General features: G+C 44.5%; 1 protein-coding gene across 5 annotated transcripts in view; it reads left to right on the top strand.

Annotated features, from left to right (window-relative positions):
• The first annotated feature begins 1,281 nt into the window (after window positions 1-1,281).
• KIF2A (kinesin family member 2A) overlaps window positions 1,282-25,899 on the top strand; it is an 80,070-nt gene continuing 55,452 nt past the window's right edge. For 3 of the 5 annotated variants that reach the window (XM_075589810.1, XM_075589793.1, XM_075589801.1), the window contains exon 1: window positions 1,282-1,679. Coding sequence is in view for 4 of the 5 variants with exons in the window: in XM_075589793.1 (XP_075445908.1) it covers window positions 1,619-1,679 (61 nt within the window). In the remaining variant the exon portion in view is untranslated. The remainder of the gene's footprint in view (window positions 1,680-25,899) is intronic. The other 2 variants (XM_075589828.1, XM_075589820.1) reach the window with 2 other exon arrangements.

Here is a 25,899-nt window from a genome sequence, read left to right on the forward strand (position 1 = left end):
GGTACTAATTTTACAAACATGGTGTATTCATGCAGAATATAAAGGGTGAGACTATTTGTAAAACACATCTCAGTCACACGCACACACAGTCACACGCACAGTCACACACACACACAGTCACACGCACCCGCACACTCACACGCAGTCACCCGCACACTCACAGTCACCCGCACACGCACTCAGTCACACGCAGTCACACACACAGTCACCCGCACACTCAGTCACCCGCACACTCACAGTCACCCGCACACTCACCCGCACATGCAGTCACCCGCACACTCACCCGCAGTCGCACGCAGTCGCAGTCACACGCAGTCGCAGTCATGCTCAGTCAACCGCACACTCAGTCACCCGCACACACGAGGAATTCACACTTAGTGCAAATAGCTAATACAGGCGATGTGTGCAGAGCACACGCATTCTAAGTCAAATTTATTTGCGTTTTGTCAATGAAATTGTATTTTGATTTTTAATTAAAACATCACCAACACAAATACAATTTCTGCGACAAAAGTCAAAGAAGTTTCACTTACTATGCGCGTGCACAGCACACACAGCTTTTTTTTTTCTAGATCAGTGAGGTCATCCTCATTTACGCACACACACACGTAACTATGTAACAAGGACTAATTGTAGTAAAGTATGAATGTAATACAATAAATAAAGTTATGTAAAAAAAAGAATGTTGTTATTAGTTCTTTCTAGGAATTATAAATATTATAAATAAATATAAAATCTATAATTTTTCTAAATATATTTCAATCCCTTTTTATAAGTGTGCCATCCAACCTACGATGAAAGTGAGCCTTAATTAAGGTGACCATATGTCCCGGGTTATTTTCATTAAACGTCCCGACAATTTTCTCAAAGTCGTTGAAATGTCCCGGTTATTATTAGCTTTTTCCTGTTTGGACTCACTTAAACCCGTAGAAACAGATGCTGCATGCTAATAAAGCTTATTTGATGTATTTCTTTTTGGACTTGCCAAGCTGAACTTCCCCTTTCACCTACAGTACAATGTGGTCCTCAAAGAGACCTGTAGACAGCCACCAACAAACTACCCCAGTGTAACACTAGACCCTCCATAAAGGTTTTTAACCCAACGCGCGCGCCCGCACACACATCGCGCGTAACCGCTCACTCTTTTTTTGGACGCTAGTGACGTCACTCGCGCTCTAGTCGCCCAGCAGCGCGGCGCTCTTGCTGCGGCTGCCACGGCTCTGCGCATGCGCAACTGGCAAACTTCCTGCCAGGCTAGCCGCCGTGACGTCACAGAGCACGCTTAGCTCTGCACCTCCCATGTTCAGTGACATCCTCTCTGCGTCCCTCCCTCCCTGGCTCTGAGTGTGACCGGCAGAGGCGCTTCATTGCCCGGCCGCACCTCCTCCCCCCAACTGCCCCCCCCCACTCTCCTGAAGCCCTGTCCCGTCCACCCCCCCCCCCCCCACCCGCCTCCTCCTCTTGTTTCCCCGGCATCGCCAAGCCAGCTGCCCTCATTTTTCAAACAATAACGGCCCGTGCGCTCGCGCCGCCGCGGGAAGAGAGCGCGAGGAGGCCGCGCGCCACCAACTGACTGCAGTGACCGGGCGGCGGGGAGCAGCAGCAGGGAGGAGGAGGCATGGCGGGCAGCTTCGGCAAGATCCAGATAGGGATATATGTGGAGATCAAGAGGAGCGATGGTGAGTGTGCACTTCCTCTTCCTCCCCCCCCCCCCCCCCCGGTGTATCCATTCATTCATTTATCTCGCCCATACACTTCAGTGTCAGGAGGACCCGCCATTGTGTGAGAGTCACCCCGGGGGAAGGGATGGTTTGCTATAAGCCATGGGGTGACGGGGGTAAACTGAAGGTTGGGATGTGGAGGAGGAGGTAAATGAGGAGGATGTTGGAATAAAGATGGGTGACATGTATATGTATGCAGGTGAGGTACAGATTTATAAAGGGGTAGTCTGAACGGGAGAGGGGGAATCGGGGTGAAGGGAGGCCTGGGAAGGGGGGTGTATGGAAGGTGAGGTAGGACAGAGGATTGGGGTCATGGAGAGGAGGAGTGGGTTGGTGATGAGGTGTGTGGGGGGGAGCAGGGAGGTGTGTGGGGGGGGAGCAGGGAGAGGTGTGTGGAGGGGGAGCAGGGAGAGGTGTGTGGAGGGGGAGCAGGGAGAGGTGTGTGTGTGTGTGTGTGTGAGGGGGGCAGGCAGAGGTGGAGTGGGGGGAGCAGGCAGAGGTGCTGAAGGAAAGTCGGGGCTGTGAGGTTGTGATGGGGAGCTTTTACCAGGGGCTGTAAGAAATGACCCCGGGGTGGGGAGGTGAATGGATCAGTTGGGTGAGACTGTCACAGCAGGGGAAGCTTCTGGGTGTGTTTGGTGTCACTGCCTTAGCAACCGGCACAGGCTGGCCAGTGACAGGCGCATGCCTCTGGGGAGGGGAGCTCTCAGCTTGCACTAAGCCTTTCGCTGTGCGTGTCAGGCACCTCTGGCAGCGGAAAGGTTAACACCGGGCCATAGGGACCTGTCACTAGATCCCATTTGTACATGTGGTAACGTGGGTGTGACGTTAACCCCTTTTTGCGCATCACTGGAGAGGGGGGGGGGGGGGGTCCTGCTATTTAACTGCTATGGTGCCTCCCAGGTGGCAGTGAAAGGAAGGGGCTGATACTGCCTGGTGTCCCCGCTCCCAGCTTTTTGTATTCAAGGCAGATCTGCATTTCTGCAGCACAGGGTGGGTTGCATTCAAGCAAGATCCAATGTCTTTACACACACATCCCTTGTTGGGAAAATTCAAGGACAAGCCATTCCCGCTCACGCCCCCGTTTTGTATACGTTGGTTTCTGTTCTCTTCTCTTCTCTATCATAGTGGCTATAACATCGCTGTATCTGGATGCATAGAAATGTGTTAGTGTAGCACGTTGCAATGACACATTACACAGCCGTCTTTTCTGATGTCCTCAAAGCCTGAAGGGCTCGCACAGGCACAGATATGTCCTCTTACTGACTTCTGGGTCACCATGAATTCATTTCTAATTTGCCACACTGTATTGTCTGCTTTTATAAATTTGTATGGGGGTTACCAAAGCTAATTTGGATTCAATCAGGTTTCGAGCATTACAGGACAAGTTTTTTTTGTTGCCAATCCCTAATTGAGTTGCATAACGGGACACTACAAAGACAAAGATGCTTCTACTTGTGGGTGTTGATCTCTAGGTGCTTCCCTTTGGTATATTGTGATTCGGGCTCCCGACCTGTTAAACCACAATGAAGAATCTCGGTGCCAATATGTCTCCTGCGTGGCATGGTGGTTTCCGAGGCTTGGTGCCTGGAGGGATGTCAATGAGAATGTAAAGTAGAGAAGTGGTTGGAGAAGTTGCGCCTGCCCAGTGTGGTCCCCTCCCCTTACAGAGCAGTGAGGTGCTGAGGCAGAGATCCTCCACAGGGTGTGAGGCACACTGCATCAGGATGCGCCTTTGCTCTCCAGCCTCTCATGGGTTCTTGATTGGACCACATTTGCCATCATCCTATCGTTAGCTCTGCATGCAAGTGCTTGGACTTGTTGCTATGGTCAGATTAAGCAGGGCTGACGCTTTGGTGCTCACCTCACTGCTTCCTGCAGTATGCGGTCTGTTGTGTATGGTAGATGTATGTATTTTCCTGTTGTTTCTACCCCATTCCTATCCTCCAGATGTATGTATTTACTACCGATTAAACAGTGTTGTAGAAATGCTTTGTGTGTGCCAATGACAGGCAGTAAGTCTGCTCTGTGTAGACTTTCCCAGTGTTATAATGGATTCTTTGTCTGACATTTGGGCTACAATTCTGTAGCAAATTAAAGGAAAGTTATTTTTTATTGTATCCTATCTATCATTTGTTACATATAATCATAGTGTGACATTTAACACGGCCCAATAAAAGATGTGGGGGGGAAAAATACAGTAATGATTGTGTATGTTATGTATGTATACTTATATTTCTCAAGTAAAAGGTGACACTGAGTTCTCATTTGCATATCATTTCCCAGAATGCCTGGCTGCCATGGAAGCATTGTATGCTAAGAGATAATGGTGAAAAGCAGGTTTGCAGACCTGTCTCAGATATGTGAATGTGCTCACAAGTATTGTGTGTGTGTGTGTGTGTGTGTGTGTGTGTGTGTGTGTGTGTGTGTAAAAATAAAAATAAAATATATAATATTTTTTTGTCCCTCTAAAAACTTGCATGTATGGTCATTTTGAGATAAAATTTAAGAAGATATCAAATTAAAAGTGGTGCAGGTAATGAACAGGGTATCTTATTAAACAATGTGTTCCCAAACTCACCCCCCCCCCCCCAAAAAAAAATGAAGTTCTAGTAACCTGATAGATCAGCACTATATCCTACTTCCCCCTCCCCCCCTTAATCTTATCATTTTACTAGCAACTTCTGTTGTCTTAGTGTGACTGGCAGTGGACATTTTAGCATCCTCACAGGGAGGGAGATTTTCAGCTATTGATATCTCCAGAATTTAGTTACAGAACGTAAAAAGTGTGGGGTTGCTAAAAACAGCAGTAACAGGACTTTACAATTCTAAAAATAAACACTACATTATTTTTATGGGGAGTAGAGGGAACTGCTATGTAACCCTTTGGGTTCCCCAGAACGGGACGTTAGGTCAATGGTGCAGGCTTGCTCAATGGTGCAGGATATTGCTCCTGACGAAGCTGTGAGTAACAGCGAAACGCGTAGAGCTAATTCATCTTGCTGCAGCTGCCTTCATGAGAAGACGCCGAACGCTGGAACTCCCTTGCAGACCTCCCTCCAGCACGTCACAATCCATTTCCCATAGATGCGATTGACCGCGAGAGGGAAGTGACGTCAGACGCCACCGCCGCAGGCGCGGCTGGGTATACAGGAGGATCGGGAGAAAACACTGCTACGAACACCAGCATCTTACCACAAAAGATACCTTTATATGTACTAATTGTATGTACAAAGTGTGAGTACATCTCTTATCCCTTACTTACATAAAAGACACTGTTTCTGCAACCTGCACTATTGGGCTTTTTTTGTCTTTTCATTTTCATACTGCCACATGGGGTTTTGAGTGTCTTCATCCCTGGAACTGCCCAAACTGCGGGAGAAATGTCTGGGGAATAACTGAAACCTCAATACTAACAATCTACACATCTTCTGACTGAGTCAGATAAAGGCTTTAAATATCTATTTTTGCTGTAAGTAGAATTGCCCCAAGAGCCAAGAACTGCATCCTATCAACATTAAATTAACATACTGCACAATTATTGTTTTTTTATGTTTTTTATTCACATGATGTGTCCCTGATTGGATCGCTCCCTTTCCACTCCAAACCAAGACTGCAGGCTTGCGCCTGTCAGTCAAGGGATCTGTGGACTACAGATCCTCACGACAGGGAGGTGTGGCTGATGACTTCACGGAGCTGGTTCACCTTCATTGGTCAAACCGCTCACGTGACCCGGCCGTCGCGCGACAAAATCTAATTATTTTGTTGCGCAATAAATCGGTCACCTCTGCGCACGTGCGCTCTATGGCTGTCCTCATTGAGGCACAGCTATTTGTTTATGCCACATTGCGCGGTCGCGCTAACCATGGACGCGGCCTAAGATACCTAGCTATGTCATAGGCTTTTTGCTTGTTTACTAGAAGAGATCAATCTGAACGCAATCTAGACGGAAGAGGACAATCCTCTTCCGTTCCTGTCATCAGTGATGTCGCATTCATGTGATTTCTCACGAGGACTGATAACGTGATCTTGACGTGCCTGAGGTGCTGTGCGCTCTGGAGCCATTTTTCTAGCACTCAAAGTGTTAAAGTAATCATTCCTTTATCTTTCATTCCCATGCTCCGCTAACATTATACATACACGTCCAGTTTCCTGTACTACATTGTTTGAGGTGTGCATACATGGCCTGAAAGCAGAGATAACTTGATTTAGGCAATATCCTATATCCAAAGATTACACCTTCCACAAGAGCCTACAACACACGTTCTGTTCCACAACATACGTTGTAAGGCTGGGGTTTAAGAAGGAAATCCAGGCTCACACAGAATTGGTGAGCTTTCGGTGCCAGTAATTTTAACATGCTAAGTGAGCTTCACGCTTGCTTGGTTACAATATATTTTTGTGTTTTTACAAATGTCCTTTGCTCTCTCTCTCATATATTTCACTATAAACATTCAGTTGCTTTACACGTGTAAGTTTGCAGGTTTGGATACCTTTTACGAGACCACCATGGATTCTTTATAGATGAAAGTATAGTGTATACAGATTTTGAAAACTCCCAGATCTCTCAAAGTGTAATGTAGCAGCCCATGGCGACAAAAGTGTTTGTGTATATGTGCATACATACATGCGTAGATACATACAGGAAAAATATATTGGAATACTCCCTCTCATACGTGTATATCAGTTGTGTGTTCTAACGTCTATCTGTATGTGTGTCAATGTGTGTAACAAATACATACAGCCACCGACGGGGGAATGCTGTTACAGGGAACCCTTCAAATTCTGTCTGGCTCCTATGGTTTTTTTTTTTTTTTTTAATATATATTTTTGTCCACCCCTGATATATACATATACTGTACACACTCTATATGTCACTGGGATCTGACAAATATCTGCTTTATCTTAGTGTGTGTGTATACAATATATGTATATCTGTATATGACACTGCTGGATGAACGCCTCCCCAATGTTCTTCCAGGTACTGCGGTTGCAAGCCTCTCTTCTCCACATTGCGCCAACAGATTTTCTGATTTCATCCTCATCTTATTTTTGGTGGTTGTCTTGGACTTTCTCTCTCTTGGATTCCAGTCGGGTACCATCTTTGTCCAACGATAGTCTTATCTTCTTGCAATATGTCCGGCCCACTGCCATTTTCATTTCTTCACCCTTGTGATGATGACACAGACTTTTGTTTGGTTTCAAACCTATTCATTCTTTCCCTGTCTCTTCGGGTAATACCCATTATACATGTCTCCATTTCTTTGCATTGTCTGACGCTTCTGAATTATTTTGCATTTCGGGTCCATGTTTCACATCTATAAGTGGGTACGGGCAGAATACACTGGATGAAAACTCTTCTTGAGGCGCAGTTGAAGGTTCCCTTGAAATATTGTCTTGTTTCTTCCAACTGCACTCCATCCTATCTATCTATAGCTCATAATTATTCTCCAAAGGTGATAACTAGGGGAGGAGAAACTCAGTAGGGAGTTTTCTAGTGGAGCGGTCACCTGCAGTCAACTTGCAATAAATCTGTTCAGGACCAATACGTCTACTAGAACTTTGTAATATAATAAAATATGGAGTTATTAAAGATGAGTGCTGTTTTTAATTATTTTCTGCTTCATATCTTGGCACTGCTCATGGTAAAAAAATATATGTATGTATATGTGTATATATATTATATATGTTAGAAAGCACAGGGTAACATATTGTGGGTTGCATGTCACAGCAACCTCTCATATCCTATTTTATTGCTTTTACGGCAGATCGGGTAATAAGGAAGAAACAGGATTTGGGATTATGTAGAAAGGCAAGGAACAGGGGAAAGAGCTTCCATATAGCCTTGCCATGTGTCATGAAAATACCTCGTAAAATAATTAAGTCAGAAACATAGAAACCCATAAAGACCAGAAGTAAATAACTTGACATGTTTAATGGGTTAAATGTAGGTCATTGACTGTCTGTTTTTAAAGATCTTTCAAGTATAGTTAATTTTTCTGATGTAAAAAATTGTGTTTGTACACTCAAACTTGTGGTAAGACTAGTTGTGTCTACAGGTAAATTGCAAATCTCCTCACTTTTTTGAAGTGAAACTTCTTTAGTGGCACCTATTCTGATGGGGTAAAACGGGAGAGATGGGGGACAAATGTGAAACGGAAGTGACGTCACGGCTTTCCCCCCCCCCCCCGCCCGCATCTACTGTGACATGCGGCGGCGATAGCCGCCAGCGCCGCTCCTAACAGCCGCTGCTCCCCTACACACACCCGCTGTGACATGCTGCCCACACACCTGCTGTGACATGCGATAGCCGCCGCCGCCGCTCCTAACGGCCGCTGTTACCCCCATGCCATGGGTATAGCAAGATGGCTGCCGCAGAGCTTCCGGTGCTGCGGGTGTAATAAGATGGCGGAAGCCCCGCAAGTACTCCGGCTGAGAGAGGAGGAGGAGCCACTGCTCAGCCTCTCTCCTCCCTCTTCCCTACCTCCGCTTCCCTGTGTCCCGCTGACTAAAGGACGCCGCTCTCCTCACACGGCCGCCCGCTGTGCCGCTCCTAACGGCCGCCTGTCCCAGCTGCCATGCCGCGCATGCGCAGTTGTGATGGCGCCGCTGACGGACGGCAGGCAGCGACGCCATTCCCCCCAAACGTGCACTGCCATGCCGCGCATGCGCTATTCCCAGCGCCCGCTGACATGCCGCACATACGGTAGTCATGGTGACGCTCACGGACGCCACATGCCTGCCTCCTGCTGCTAGCTCATCTCCGGGCCGGTCACCGACCCCCTGCCCGGCGGGATGTCTGTCGGACATGGAGACCCGCGCCCTGCTGGATATCTGGGGGAGGCGGACGTGCAGGGATCCTGCCCGACCCGAGTCCCGGGATCCTGCTTCTCCCCCTGGACACCCGTGCAGGGGAGGTGAGCAGGCGGAGGAGACCTAGGAGCTGAGGGGGGCCGAGCAGGAAGACGAGGAGTCGCCCCACCCTGGGGAAGAGGGGGGGCCCAAGTCATCCCAGGACAACTTCACAGGAGGACTACAGGGAGGGCTCTTCCTGCTACACCGAGCACCCGATCAAGGTGGAGGAGGGGCCCAGCGTTGACATCCGTCATTCATATATACTCGTACTCTCCTCCTGTGTCACACACACGAGCACTCAGACACACACTGTCACACACACAAGCACTCAGACACACACTGTCACACAAAGTCACGCGCGCGCGCTCTCAGCCACGCGCACGCTCTGTCACGCGCGCGCACTCTCAGCCACGCGCGTGCTCTCAGCCACGCGCGCGCTCTCAGCCACGCGCGCGCGCTCTCAGGGACGCGCGCGCGCTCTCAGCCACGCGCGCGCTCTCAGCCACGCGCGCGCTCTCAGTCACGCGCGTGCGCTCTCAGTCACGCGCGCGCGCTCTCAGTCACGCGCGCGCTCTCAGCCACGCGCGCGCTCTCAGTCACGCGCGCGCACTCTCAGCCACGCGCGCGCTCTCAGCCACGCGCGCGCTCTCAGCCACGCGCGCGCTCTCAGCCACGCGCGCGCTCTCAGCCACGCGCGCGCTCTCAGCCACGCGCGCGCTCTCAGCCACGCGCGCGCTCTCAGCCACGCGCGCGCTCTCAGCCACGCGCGCGCTCTCAGCCACGCGCGCGCTCTCAGCCACGCGCGCGCTCTCAGTCACGCGCGTGCGCTCTCAGTCACGCGCGCGCGCTCTCAGTCACGCGCGCGCTCTCAGCCACGCGCGCGCTCTCAGTCACGCGCGCGCACTCTCAGCCACGCGCGCGCTCTCAGCCACGCGCGCGCTCTCAGCCACGCGCGCGCTCTCAGCCACGCGCGCGCTCTCAGCCACGCGCGCGCTCTCAGCCACGCGCGCGCTCTCAGCCACGCGCGCGCTCTCAGCCACGCGCGCGCTCTCAGCCACGCGCGCACTCTCAGCCACGCGCGCACTCTCAGCCACGCGCGCACTCTCAGTCACGCACACGCACATATGAGGAATTCACACTTAGCTATTTGCACTAATAGAGGGGATGTGTGCCGAGCACGTGCATTCTAAGTCAAATTTATTTGCTTTTTTTACAATGAAATTGTATTTTGATTTTTAATTAAAACATCACCAACACAAATACAATTTCTGTGACAAAAGTCAAAGAAGTTTCACTTACTATGCGCGTGCACAGCACACACAGCTTTTTTTTATTTTGAAGTAACCATGAGGTCATTATTATTTCAACAGATAACAGAATTGCACAATAGATATCTTATACTATGAATACATTGACAAAGCATTTTTAAGGAAGCTTTATACCCTACCAGTCTGTCTAATTATCTCCCTCCTGCCTTTTGCCTCTAAACTCCATGAAAGCCTTGTATTCTCACACTTACTCCATTTTCTTACCTCCTATTCTCCCCTAGAACCTCTACAATCTGGCTTTCACACTGCTCACTCCACCGAAACAGGCCTCATCAGAATAGCTAATGACCCCCATGCTGCCAAAGATGACGGTCATTACCCTCTGCTTATATTACTTGACCTCTCTGCAGCCTTTGATATTGTGGATCACCCTCTTCTCCTTCACATTCCCCATGCTCTTGATATCCATAACAGAGCTCTATTCTGGATCTCCTCTCGCCTCTCTCATCATACTTTCAGTGTCTTGTTTGCAAACACCTCCTCATCCTCTGTCGATCTCTGTGGGTGTATACCAGGGGTCTGTCCTGGGAGCTCTTCTGTTTTCTCTTTACAGTCTCTTTAATGACCTTAACACTTCTCTTGGGTTCAAATATCACCTCTATGCTGATGACATACAAATTTACTTTTCAACCCCTGACTTTACAGACCGAAGTGTCTGAATGACTCTCCGCTATATCAACCTGGATAGCCCTCCGCCGGCATAAACTTAACATGTCAAAGATGGAGCACCTCATACTTCCTCGCAAGCCTAACCATACTACTACACCCAGTATCACAAGCATGCTGCCTAGGAATCACATTCGATTCCTTTCTCATATTCTCCTCTCACATTCACAACGTTTAATACCTATTTTTTTTTCGTCTCGCAAAGATACACCCTTTCTTCTGTCGCTCTACTGCTAAAACTCTAACACAGGCCTTCGTTCTCTTCCACCTCGACTATTGTAAAAAAAATTCTGCCTGGCCTTCCTGCCTCTCATGGGTCTCTCCTACAATCTACCCTAAATACAGCTGCTAGAATCACTTTACGCTCTCCTAAATCTGTCTGTGTGTCTCCTGCTGAAAGCCCTCTTCTGGCTTCCTATTAAATCTGTTACTTACAAAATTCTCCTCCTCGCTTTTAAGGCTAGGCACTCTTTGGCCCCTCCTTGCATCTCAGCCCTAATTTCTCACTATACACCTGCCAGAGTCTTGCATTCTGCTGAAGGATGTCTTCTGTTTACCCCTTTTGTATCTAAAGCCCTCTGCCACCTAGAACCTTTCCCACTCACTGCCCAACACCTCTGCAATGCCCTTCCCCTCAATATCCGACCAGCACCCTCTCCACCTTTAAAGACCCATCATCAAACATACCTCTTTAAGCATTTTGGTGACTCTGTTTGGCTTTTATTAGACATCTCCTATGCATTGACCTTTACCCCTTTGCAGACACACTTACCAGAATACCCTCCTACTGTCTCTGTAAATTATCACCAGTTACCAGTTAGAATGTGAGCTTTTCGGGGCAGGGACTTCTTTTTCCTAGTGTTACTTTTATGTCTTAAAGTACTTGTTCCCATTATGTTATATTATGTCACATGTATTACTGCTGTGAAGCGCTATGTACATGGATGGCAGCATATAAATAAACATATACATACAAATGTGTATTTTGTATTTGTTTTTAATTACAATTTTACTTACATTAACCCTTTAGCCCTGAAAACATACAGTACCTCACTGTGCAGTACATATTGTCTTTGCAAAGTGCATCCCATGTGCCCTGTCATGGATGACCATGTTTTATGATGTCACCATGATGAACCATTAAAGCATGTTTGTATGGAGAAAACATTGTGGGAGGAGTGAATAATTAGGGATACTAGGATTGAACGTGATTGTTTTTTTCTATTATGAGCGCTGAGGCTGACACTTCCGCTGCACTTTTCACTTTCTTTTAAATACGAAAGGGCACCAGTTTTAAAGCTACCACCCTAACGAAAATCAACTCGAGCCACAGTTTGATCTAATCATGTGTTTGACTTAATTAGAAATACTAACCTTATCTTCTAAGAGATCCAAATTTACTGATAAATTACAATATAAAGACATTTATTTTGCTAAATATCTATACCAAGACCTATGAGAAGAGTGAGCTGCTAGTTCTTGGGGATTTCAACTTCAATTGGCTTGACCCTAAAAACCACAAAATCCAGATACAACTCAAGTCACTTAACCTATCGCAACTCATTTCCCAACCCACATGGATAAACCTGAAATCGCACAACCATTCCTTGCTAGACTGGATTCTCTCCTCAAACCCCAGCAGAATCCAATCCTCTGGCATCCTTCCTGACATTTTCAGTGACCATGCAATAGTGTACTGTGTAAGGAAAATTAAACCGCCCCAATCAAGCCCTAAAGTTCTCCTCACTAGAACATTTAAAAACTTTAACCCACAACAGTTTCTGGATGACCTTACCAACTGCCCATGGCACAGAATCGATTTAATTCCCGACCCTGATTCTGCACTCGACTATTTCCAATCCGAGTTCTTAAAACTCTGCGATACCCATGCTAAACTACGCAAAATAACCTTCCATGGGTTACAACTGACCTTATTGCACTCTACCAGCTCAGGGATACCTTGTGGAAAAGCTAGAAAGTAACTGGCACTACCAAGGATCTCAATCACTACAGATGCATGCGGAACATGTGCACAAGGCAAATAAGGCATGCAAAAGCACAATATTATTCTGACAATCTCCACCAAAATACAACAAACCCAGCTAACTTCTGGAAGGTTATCAACAATATATTCCAGCCTCCTAACCATCAACAACCAAGTAATATCACTAAGGGGGATATAACTCTGACAAACCCCACTGACATTGCAAATGCATTCAATGATTACTTTGTGGGGTGTGCCACTAACTTATTAGCAAAACGCAGCCCAAACCACAAACCTGAATCTCATCCTGGGAGTACCCCTATAGTCCCACCCCCTCCCAACACTGCCCACAATTTTCAATTTGGCGCAGTATCTGAAGAGGAGATTATACAAGCGCTCCTTTAAACTAAAACTAAGCAGCCAATGTGGACCTGACTTACTACAATCTAGGTTCCTACGACTTGGTGCCCCAGCCATTGCCAAACCAATGGCGTCCATAGTCAACTCTATCCTGTCTGCAGGCCATATCCCTAAGACCTGGAAAACTGCCAGAGTTGTCCCAATCTTCAAAAGTGAGGACAAAAACACTGTCCCAAACTACAGGCCAATCTCACTTCTCCCAATTCTATCCAAAGTCATGGAAAAATGTGTCCACTCCCAATTAAGCGATTTCTATACCAAGACAAATTTCCATAGCCAATTCCAATCTGGGTTTCGTCCCAAATACTCCACCGTAACTACCCTGCTAAACGTTTGCAATGAAATCCAGTGTGGAATGGAACGGGGACAACTCACTGGTGCAGTATTCCTAGATTTTGCCAAGGCTTTTGACACAGTTGATCATGCTATCCTGCTTAACAAACTCCAGAGCTCTGGAATAGTCAAGCATGCTTTAAACTGGTTTCAGTCCTACCTATCAGGAAGATCCCAACATGTGTCCATCTCAGGCTCTAACTCCAACCCCCTGGATATCACCTGTGGAGTCCCGCAAGGCTGTGTTCTGGGGCCCCTACTCTTCTCAGTGTTCATTAATGATCTTCCCACAGCTTGTAAGGAAGCCTCAATACACATGTATGCAGACGACACAATCCTATATGCACACAGCCATAGCCTCTCTGACCTTCAACACATACTTCAGTCTGACTTTTTGAGACTCGTAAACTGGATTTCCCAAAACAAACTGTTTTTAAACACTGACAAGACTGTAACAATGGTGTTTGGGACCAAGACTACATTTTGAAAGCTTCCAGTGACTGAGCTCCTGATTAGAACCAACGCTAACACCACCCTAACCCCTGTCACTAGTTTTAAATACCTGGGCTTATGGTTTGACTCCCACTTAACATTCGGGATGCACATTGATACCCTGACAACCAAGACCTATGCCAAACTAGGGGTACTTTACAGGAACAAATCCTCCCTAAGTCTCCTGGTCAGAAAACGTATCGCACAGCAGATGCTAATGCCAATTATTGACTATGGAGATATAGTATATGGCTCAGCACCTCAAACCCACCTTAGCAAACTTGACACCCTCTACAATTCAATTTGTCGTTTTGTTCTCCAATGCAACTATAACACACATCACTGCGAAATTCTCAAAGAACTAGATTGGTCATCACTCGAGTCTAGGCGCAAAGTTCACCTTTCCTGTCTTGCCTTCAAATTCTTTATGGGCAAGCTACCCAGCTACCTGAACAAGCTCCTCACCCCTACCACATACAGCACCTATCACCTGAGATCAGACTCCAAAAGACTGTTCATGGTCCCAAGGCTCAACAAAGTATCCGGCTGCTCCTCCTTCTCTTACCGTGCACCCCAAAACTGTAATAACCTACCAGAGACTCTTACATCTGCCACCAGTCTAAGTTCTTTCAAATCTAAGGCTGTCACACATTTTAATCTGGTCTGTAACTGTTTCATACGCCCATAATATAAATGATCTTTAACTGTGCATGCAATGTCTTGTATATAATGTATATCCTGCTCATTATGTAACTGTATTTGTAAACATGTATTATTTGTCTTAACTCTGCCCAGGACATACTTGAAAACGAGAGGTAACTCTCAATATATTACTTCCTGGTAAAATATTTTATAAATAAATAATTTAATAGGAGGTGTAAAACCACTGCCTAAACACGCGATTACAAACCCAGAAGACACAAGTAACTTCTTAAGAGATAAAACAAACTCCAATCATAATGGTATAAAAGCAAAAAGTGTTTCTAAATGTTCTAAAGGAAGTAAACAAAGAAAATGCTTCCTTTTGTGGTAACTTTTCATAATTCACCTGCTATTTGGTCATAAATCCTTGTTTCCAAATCAAAATAAGCAATGTTTCACTAATCCTTAGTGTTTTATGGCAGGTAGGGTATGTTTCTTCAGTCATAATGAGAGATTACTCGCTAATTTTGTCTATTGTAATGTTTTCTTTACTACTCTTATAAATATCCCACTTTTCTTTGGGTAGCCTTATATGTAAGAAAGATGTAAATAGATTTCCTTAGAAAAAAGAAATTGCAACATGGGTAAGGGTTTTAACTCTGAATCTGGCAGAACCACGTGGTCACCAACCAATGCTTTTCTTAGTGGTCACATTGGTACCCATAGTTTCCAAGTGGTTCCAGTTCTATTGTGTTAGCAGTGACATGAGCCCATGCACACTGACCAGACCAGAGACTCTGGTGGCCACATTAGCACGCCGCATCTGATGCTCCTTTTGTTCCTGTTATTACCATTACAAGTTGGATTTCTTGTTTTAGCAAATTGATATTAAGCACAGTACTTATACAAAGCCAGAAAGATATCTAAGGATATAATAGACCTGATACTCTGATGCTGCATCTGTAGTCCGTGCGATGGCGCGGCCAATTTGTTGCGCGACAAAATGATTAGATTTTGTCGCGTGGTGGCCGGCTCACATGCGCGGTTCAGCCAATGAGGGTGAACCGCTCACCAGATGTCACGGGCATGCCTCCGACACGCCTCCCCGTCGCGTCTCCACCTCCAGATCCCACAGGCCACGGATCGCCTTTGCAGTAGGCGTGCGCGACGCCATGTTCTCCGTCTCTCCCCCTCTCTCCCCCTCTCTCCCCCTCTCTCCCCCTCTCTCCCCCTCTCTCTCTCCCCCTCTCTCTCTCTCTCTCTCTCTCTCTCTCTCTCTCCCCCTCTCTCTCTCTCCCCCTCTCTCTCTCTCCCCCTCTCTCTCTCTCCCCCTCTCCCCCTCTCCCCCTCTCTCCCTCTCCCCCTCTCCCCCTCTCCCCCTCTCCCCCTCTCCCCCTCTCCCTCTCTCCCTCTCTCCCTCTCTCCCTCTCTCCCTCTCTCTCTCCCTCTCTCCCTCCCTCTCTCCCTCCATTACTGGGTGAAGGCCTCCCCAACGATCTTCCAGGTACTGCGGTTGCAAGTCTCTCTTCTCCACGTTGCTCCAAAAAATTGTGTGTGTGTATATCTATCATTCCGCATGTAATAGATCATGTTCTATAATATAGCTCCATTAACACCTATATTAATTCAAACAATGTATGATCTCATCATTCAATTAGGACCAGTCGTATGTACATTTATTTTAATTTTTTACTTTGAAATCTCTTCTTGCGCTTTCCAACACGGTTTTTAGTTTTAAAGGCTGATTCCCCCTACACAAAAGAAAAACATTTAGATATATTACTTGCCTGGAATGTTAAAATGGAGCTCGCCACTAAGCCAAGGGTAGTTTAAACTTATACAGGCTTGTTGCTACCATCCCAACACATCCATAAGAATTGAAATGCATTTTCCGTATATGTAGGTGTCCAAAGCTGGAGCTGTGCTTCATAATCTAACAGGAACCCTGTCACTGGAGAGTTTAATTGACAAGACATGCAATTTAGATAGCTTAGCCTGCTTGTGATCAGCAGTGGCTTGCCATTGGCAGGTTGCAGACTGCTACTTCGTGCTCTTAAAAAATAGAAGATATGTGTGTGTGTATATGTATATAACACAAACAAGATATTAGCGCTACAAATGTACCCTTGTTGCGTGCTGTAATGGTGGGCTGTGGGATGAATAAATTGTGCAAGCAATGCACCATAAATGAGAATTTACCCAATAGAATAGGTAAAAGCCCACCTATACCTGCACACAATCACAATACAATATTAAAATAAAATAAATTGTGTGATCAAACCAAACGACGAAGAAAGAGGGATAGAGTCCATAGACGAAAGATAGTCAATCCGACCAAGCCTTGAATACATTTTTTTACACTTCTGGATGTGAGTGCTGCCTTTCTTTACTTGACGCAAGAATGGTAATATGTTTTGTTTCTTCTATATGGGATTAGCACCACCACTATACTTTACTATATAGAGTGCCAGCTGATTATGTATATACATATACATATATATATCATATACATACATACATACATACATAAAAAGGGAAATTGGGGGAAACTTTTGAATGTTTAGCTAATGATGGCATCAGTAATACATTTTAAAACAGAAAAAGGGAAATTGGGGGATTGACCAAGTACATGCAAATGTTAGGTAAAAGATCACAACATAACCCCCAAATCTTTTGTTTTCCAGAGAAATAGTAAAGCATTTAAAAGTGTAAGGCAGTAGATATCTGATAAGATAATCAATTTTGATAGACCTACTGAAAGTAACACCTTCCTGAAATTGTAATTTAATGGTTGATGGAATCCTTTTGATTTTTTTTTTTTGTAAAGGTAATTTTGTCTGCTATACGGGACTTGTGGTATAACTTGTATACCTAAAATATATTTGTAAATATTAAATGCATCTGTTTATCTCTAATCACAGTTGCATTACGATATTCTATGACTGCTCTTGAATGTACTGCCAAAATAGCTTTCCTTTGCCAAAGAAAGAATACAACCTCAACAACCAGATGCTCTCGAAGGAACCTCAATTCTGTGAAATCAGAATACATTTTTTATAACATCCACATCTATCATTAGGGTGTGTCCAGCTTATGAGCAACAGGGGAAATTAGTATACGGGATAGGCATGTTTTTGTATTTGTTTGTTTAATCATCATGATATTTATGACTTCATCACAAGTTTGTTAAGCCGAAAACTAAGGCTGGGGCCATGGTGCCTTCGCCCGCGCGGAGGTTGGGAAGTGACCCGTCTGAAGCGGGTGCTTTCCCTAGCAATGGTGGACGGGCCGTGGGGGATGTGCCTAGGGGCGTCACGGAGCTGGTTTGCCCTCACTGGGTGAATCGCTCACGTGACTGACCTGTCGCGCCAGAAATCAGTTTCAACCGATTTCTTGCGCAACACACGCCCCCTCCCGCCTCTGCGTGCACGCGCCCGCACGCCACATAGACGCGATCACTGTTTAAGGTAGTGTGATCGCTCAGCCGCACAGTCTGCGACACCATGGCTCCAGCCTAACACTGGTAGGACTTCAACTACTATCATTCTGTGGTAATACATTTTAAAATATAACTGTACATACTGTAATTGTCACATATGGCACGTGACTTGTGTATGTGAAAAAGGTTAATACTTACCACTATCCTGCTGACTCCCTTTACCTCCCCCGCAGGGCTCTCAAAATGAGCAACATCTCCCCATAAGCCGCCAAATTACACCTCCAATTTGCTACCACCAACATAATTTTAAGTCATACCTCTGCAGAGTCCGTTGGTCATTATATATATATATATATATATATATATATATATATATATATATATATATATATATATATATATATATATATATTCTTCGTTATAGTATCTGCACCCACACCAGTGACTATTATTACGGAGTGCTTTTTGTTCCTTTTCTAATATATATATATACATACATACATACATACATACATACATACATGTAGAGGTATCAGTACCGTGTTAGCCGAGCTTCAATAATCAAAAAATAAATAGATGATACCGTTCTGTGGCTAACGAAATGAATTTATTTGTGCGAGCTTTCGAGATACACTGATCTCTTCTTCCGGCGATGTTACAATGAATGAAGCAAGCAAAAGCTATACTATAAACAGTGTCTATTGGAATGACAAAGGTCCCTTCGTGGACCGAAACGTTGGTTTTGTGTTTATTTTTTCAATACACTTGTTTGTTCAATTCTGGAGTGCTGCCTGCTGATTTCGTTTCCAAACGATATCGTATTGCTTATATATATATATATATATATACATACGCATACTGCGCATGTGCAGCAGCGAACACCGCCTCAACTTCAACAAGCCAGACACACACACAGACACACACACACAGACACACACACACACACACAGACATACACACACACACACACAGACACACAGACACACACACAGACACAGACACACACACAGACACAGACACACACACAGACACACAGACACACACACAGACACACAGACACACAGACACGAGGAATTCACAGTTATGCGCAGAAATAAAATTACGTTCAAAATAATCTCAAAAAAATTATCTCAAAAAAATTATCTCAAAAAAATCTCAAAAATAAAAATGGCTAAGACTAACACAGAAAGGTTGCCTGAGTATCGTGCTCGCACTAGAGCTACGAAAAAAACAAAACAAACACCAATAAGTACAGTAAATAAAAATTCAATTTAACTCTCAACACCAATCCAGTCATAGCAACTACAACATCCGGATCCACTATTGATGCGGTTTTTCAACGACATTTAGATAGTTTACAAGTCGACTATATATCTATATATATATATCTATATATATATATATATATATATATATATATATATATATATATATATATATATATATATATATATATATATATATATGTAGAGGTATCAGTACCGTGTTAGCCGAGCTTCAATAATCAAAAAATAAATAGATGATACCGTTCTGTGGCTAACGAAATGCTTTTATTTGTGCGAGCTTTCGAGATACACTGATCTCTTCTTCCGGCGATGTTACAATGAATGAAGCAAGGATAACTTAAAAACAGTGTCTCTTGGAATGTTATCTGTGCTTGTCCTTCCCCCGGTGTGGATGTGTTTTATGGCTAGAGGTGTCAAAGGGTAACTGAAAGCAAGTGAAGAAAGAGTGTGTATGTGTATCAGTGTGAATAAAAATGAATGGAGAGCCCACAGTATAAACAGTGCTCTACACAAGGTGTGTGTGGAGTGAGAGGGATATAAATGGTGTGGGTGGGTGTGGAAATGTGAGAGTTTGTAGCACAACTAAAAGTGTGTGTGGATACTATGTGGTCCCTATTGGTGTATATGGATGGAAAAAGAAGGAGTATTAGTATGTGTGAGAGACAGCTGTGTGTGCATACATATAGCACAGTATGTACAGACATGGCCTTTAGCGCTCATGGGAAGAGAGTTCACTTGTGTCAGTAATGACTCATAAAATTTCGATCTCTGTTTAGGCCACTGCTAAGTGTCCCGAACAGTTGCATAAATTTGTATTCATGCAACCGTCTCTCTTTCGGGGTTTTAAGATTACCTTTGAGTATGGCAACCCTCAGATCGTTCATCTTATGGCCAGAGTCAGAGAATATATATATATATATATATATATATATATATATATATATATATATATATATATATATATATATATATATATATATATATATATATATATATATATATATATATATATATATATATATATATATATATATATATATATATATATATATATATATATATTATTATATTTTTTTTCCCCAAAAAACCCAAATGTAGCAAAATGTGTCCTAAAATGCAGTTGCTTGCTTCAAAATGTGTTGGATTTATTTAGAGTCCGAAGACAATAGTGTACTTATAACATTTTAGGTTTAATATACAAAAATAGTACAGGACTTCCATAAACAGAATGTTACAACAAACAAAATATACAAATGCAGGCAATTTTTGAAAAGTAATGGAATAATAATAAAAAAAGAGCACCTATATGCATTACCTCATATAAATATCAGATCCTTCAGAGAGGGTTTGAAGTACAAAATCAGATAATCCACGTGTTTGACAAACACCCCTCCTCTATATTGAGTTCTAATTTCAAAGCACCAGTGAAATGTTTTTGTCCTAACTTTGCCTCTATCACAAAGATGAGCCCCACCTTTTGCGGGTGTGCCCTTAACTCCCACTCATCCATCTCATATAGCTGAGTATGAAAATAACCCTTAACTCTTTCTGTAACTGCTATCCTAATGTGACCTGCATCATTGCGTTTGGATGAGTTTGCTTGATGCATAGACCGTAGACTTGCCAGGACTACTCCTAATTTTGAGGGTCAAACACATATGTGACCTTTGCACCCTCAAATTGTGGCATGTTTGGTATTATTTAATCTACCTGACTTCACATGTCACAAATGTATATTCATCATGTTTGTGAATTATACCAGATTAGAACTCTTATATTTTAGTAAATCTGTACGGATATGCGGGGAAATGAATAGCAAACCTCTTGTCACCCCCTCTGCTACTCAAAGGGGGATTTCAAGGATGTGTGGCCCCCTTTGAAGATGGCACCCAGGGCCTCTGGTAGTCCTGGGTACTGTCACCAGACATCCATAATATAAACATAAACCTTTTTTGGTTTACGATCCTATAAAGTTCTTCAGATTTGACCCTGATAGCCTCTGAGAGAAGAAAAATAGGCACTTTTAACAGATCATATATTAACTCCAAAAAGCATTATTGCAGTATATTGTAACGGTATAGTAAAGGAAACTCCGACCTCGGGTAACTTTTAGTCTCGTGTTGTTCTCTAGTGCTGCTTAACTGCACTGCAATCTTGAAAGAATCCTAGTAATAAAGACTTGGTTATCAATGAGATGTTCAAGGTCACACAGAGTTTCTGAGTAAATCTATTGTACCTCCATTTTTTTCCGTCACCTGTAGTGCTTGTAAATCCAAAGAATAGTACTGCATACTATTTTTATTTATTTATAAAATATTTTACCAGCAATTAAATACATTGAGAGTTACCTTTCGTTTTCAAGTATGTCATGGGCACAGAGTTATGATGAGATACATGGTTACAAATACATAGTTACATTAAGTGAGCATGGTTATACATTATATACAAGACATTCTTAGATTGTAAGCTCTTCGGGGCAGGGATTTCCTTTCCTATTGTCTGATTTTGCTGCACTTATTGTATAATTTTAATTCCCTGTACTGTATTCTTTGTGAAGCGCTGAGTACACTTTTGGCGCTATATAAATAAAGACATACAATACAATTGCATGCACAGTAAGAGACGGTATATGTTATAGGCGTATGTAACAGTTACAGACCAGATTAAATGTTAGCTTTCGTTTTCTAAGAGCTTAGACTGGTGGCGGATGTGAGAGTCTCCGGTAGACTGTTCCAGTTTTGGGGTGCACGGTAAGTGGAGGAGCGGTTGGATACTTTGTTGAACCGTGGGACCATGAACAGTCTTTTGGAGTCAGATCTCAGATGATGTTGCGTTGCATGTGCTATATAAAAGAAATAAAAACAATCATACAAATTTGAGAAGGGATAGGATAGGGGTCGGCAACCTCTGGCTCTTTCCGCACCTACATGCAGCTCTTTTCCGTCCACAGGTTGCCGCTCCCCAGCTGCTGCCTTTCTGACTGTGCTGCCGGTAGCTGCGGTGGGAACTCGGTTGGCGCTGGTCAGGCCTCTTGTTGCTGCCCGGTGTCTCCCCAGCTGCTTTCATGCTTCCTACACTGCCTGATGCCGGTGCGCACTTCCGGTGCTGATGTCACAGAGCGGCCCGGCGTGGAACAGTGTAAGGGGCATGCTTGGTAGCGGCAACCCAGGACAGTGCAGGAGAGAGGCCCTGTGTGTGTGTGTCATAAATAATGACATAAATTGTTAGTCCAAATAAAAAAGGTATCACCTAATACTGAAGTACTCATTTATTCTGCGCTATCGCAACTGGACTAACGGCTATTTCTGTTTTATTCATGTATATGTATTATATATATATTTGTTTATTTAGGGGGCACTAGTAGTGTGTGTGTATTGGGGGGCGGGGGGGCTAAGAGTGGGAGTGTGCCTGTATTTGGGGATGTTTAGGGTGTGTGTTTGGGGGAGAGGGGGTAGTGTATGATGTGTGTATTTGAAAATGATAAACTATTTTGCACAGAAACAATAAAAAAAAAAGCTGTGTGTGCTGTGCACGCGCATAGTAAGTGAAACTTCTTTGTGTGTTGTCAGCAACATATACATTTTATTTCTGCGCATAACTGTGAATTCCTCGTCTGTGTCTGTGTCTGTCTGTGAGTGTCTGTCTGTATGTGTGTACTGTACCCTCTCACCAGTGTCACAACCTCTAGGACAGTGCTGTTCACTCTCACCAATGTGAGAACCTCCAGGACGGTGCTGTGCCCTCTCCCTAGTTTCACAACCTCTAGAACACGTCTGCGCGCAGGCACTTACACGGCTCAGTACGAGCATCACCGTCCTGCAGCCGCCCATCTTGAACTTGAGCAGCTTGTAAATCTCCTCCGGATGCCGGAGGGACTTGTGGATGTCCATGTATGTCCATGTCCGGCTGTGGGAGGCGGATATACAGCTGTATACACACACACCGGATATACCGCTCAGCGCAGCCTCCTCAAGCACCGGTATACCCAAAGCAAGCCACGCTCTGCGCATGCGCGGCGTGTGTGTGGAACGGCGCCACTGCCAGCCGCTTCTGCGCATGCGTGACGTCCCTCAGCGGCGCCATCACCACTGCGCATGCGCAGCATGTCAGCGGGAGTGTGGCGGGAACAGCGACCGTGTGGGGGAGCGGCGGCCATTAGTAGCGGCGTCGGCGACGATATCTGACAGCGGGCAAGTGTGGGGGAGTGGCGGCCATTACGTGACGTCATTTCCGTTTCACATTTTCGTCTCTGTCTCATGTTTTGTCCCATCAAAATTGACTGTGCCACTAAAGAAGCTTCACTTCAAAAACTAAATAAAGGGACTTATTATTGGGAGATGCATTTTATTCCCCCACACATTTTTTCTTTTCCCTAAATCGGATTAAAGTAAGTTTGTCGAATGTTAATGCTTATACAGTATATTATACACCTATTAGTGTGTACAGTATATGTATGTGTTTGTGGGGGTGTAATATACATGGATGTGTTGCGGCTCTGGGAATATTTTGGATAAATACATTTTTTATAAAATGGCTCTGCCTTGAAAGGTTGCAGACGCCTTGGATAGGACATTTTTTTCTTAACATGGCCATTCAGTGCCCTGTGAATTTACCTTCTGTGTTTACTAATTCTGAGCCTAAGCATGTTTGTGTTTTGCCTTCGTAACTGCTGCCATGTCAACAGGAAAAGATAGATGCTCTACACAAAATATTACATTGCGTCTGCAATGACAGACTGTCTATTAAAGGTAAATATTAATTCAGATCTTTACAATTTTGGCTCTGAAGAGATGGGGTCTCTGTATGGATTTTAGTTCTGCTATATATATGTGGAGGGGGTCGTGCAAGTGCTGTGGTCTCCTCCGCCCCCCACACTTCTTGTTGGCAGTCGTAGTGTCAGTTACACACTCTGACACACACTCACGATACTCTTCCACCCTTCCCACCCTGCCACTGACCTCATTGAGGGCCTGCAGCTCTCCTCTCTCCCTCTCCCAGCTCTTGCACACCTCTGCTGCCAGGTTCTCCCGCCTTTGCTAAGCACCTCTCAAACAACTGTCAGTTAACCCATGTCATAGTGCAGGAGGCGTGCAAGATTTTTCAGGGGGCCGTGGCGGTTGCAGAGACCCCACGCTATTCCCTATGGCATTTAAATTAAATAGCGGGGGATTGCGTGAGGCCTCTACAATCTCTCCTATCTTGTCTTCTGCAACGCGGTGTCAAAGGACACAACACACTCTCCCTTCCCCCCATATGTATAGATGTATAGAAAGCAGGGGGTCTTCAGATATGCACCGCAGTAATTTCAACTCCAGGGATCCCCTGCTTCCAGAGATACTTACTGGGGAAGGTGCTGCCAACAAAATAAAGGTCCACATCTCCCTCGTTATGCAGGTTAGTAGGAAGACGCAATGACAACCGTTGGGGCTTCCTTTTGGCCCACGTGACGCAGGGGATTTAAACCTCCTTGAAACTACTGGCGGCACCTTCTCTGATTAAGTTTCTTGAGAAGCAGGGGATTCCCGGAGCTGAAATTTAAGGTGGTTCAGCCACGGAGACTCAATACTTCCTATACATGTAGGGGGGAAAATTACTTTTGGAGGTGACCACTTTCACGAGTGTTATGTTGCTTTCAAATCAGGGAATACAGTAAGCTGCCATACGTGCTAGTAAAGAACCTGGAACCAGGCCTGGTCCTATAGGAAATGCAGAAAATAATAAGCTGCTCTCACAGAAAGGTCCCAATTTTTAGACCGAAACGTCGATCTTTTATTAAACTACCTCTTGAGACCATGTGCAGCGTATTTATTTTTTTTGCTAGCACTCACGGTTACCTTGAGGCTTTACCTTTTGATTGTACCTTCCTTGTGTTTTATAATCGATTCACCAGTGTGATGGCAAGAGGGCAGCAGTAATACTTGGTTACACTTCTGTACATAAACTACATTTTTTGTGCATTTGTGAACAGTGTTAGAAGTAACTTAATCTCCACAATTGAACTGAAACATTAGTCGTCACAAGAGTCAAAACTGTGTAACTTCCCAGAGAACTGGATTTTTGGGGACAAGAAATGTGAGGGAGCCAGTGTGACTATGTATGTGGGGGAGGAAAATATCAGGAGAGCAGAAATGAATGGTTCTGTTAATAGTTCTGTTGTGCAGAACATTTGGAAGTGGCCATTTTTATCCCCCATTTTTTTTTCTTCTGCCCATTATCCTTGTTGTCATAACAGACAATGAAAAACAATAAGTGGTGCACTGTGTATTATAGGCAGGAGCAGACATCTTTGAGTTGTGATGTGATTTTTGTTTCACACTGGTGGTGCCTCATATTTATCAAGGGTACCTATAAATTAACAAAATATACCTACCTTTATTCCCTCTTAATCTGTGGGGTTACTTTGCTGATCACAGAATGATGCTGGAGTATCCTGTCCAACACTGGTAATGCCAACTGCAATGATCATAATTATATATTTACTGATGTGTGACCTGAATCAAGAGGATACATCCTCATATTGGTTGAGGGTTTCCCTAGAAATACCACCTTTCTATTCTTTACAGAGTTCAACAGTGGTACCCCACCTTCCATTAGTGCCATATGTGGGGTGTACCTATGCTCTTCTTTTCTGATGAAAATGGAGGTGCGATTCCTTAATTCAGGAGGAGAGACACCTCCCTCTTGATTTTGTGTAGATATGAGTGACAAATGTAGAAATGGGGACATGGGGATA

This window comes from Ascaphus truei, chromosome 1 (genome assembly GCF_040206685.1).
Source record: "Ascaphus truei isolate aAscTru1 chromosome 1, aAscTru1.hap1, whole genome shotgun sequence".
Classification (NCBI taxonomy): domain Eukaryota; kingdom Metazoa; phylum Chordata; class Amphibia; order Anura; family Ascaphidae; genus Ascaphus; species Ascaphus truei.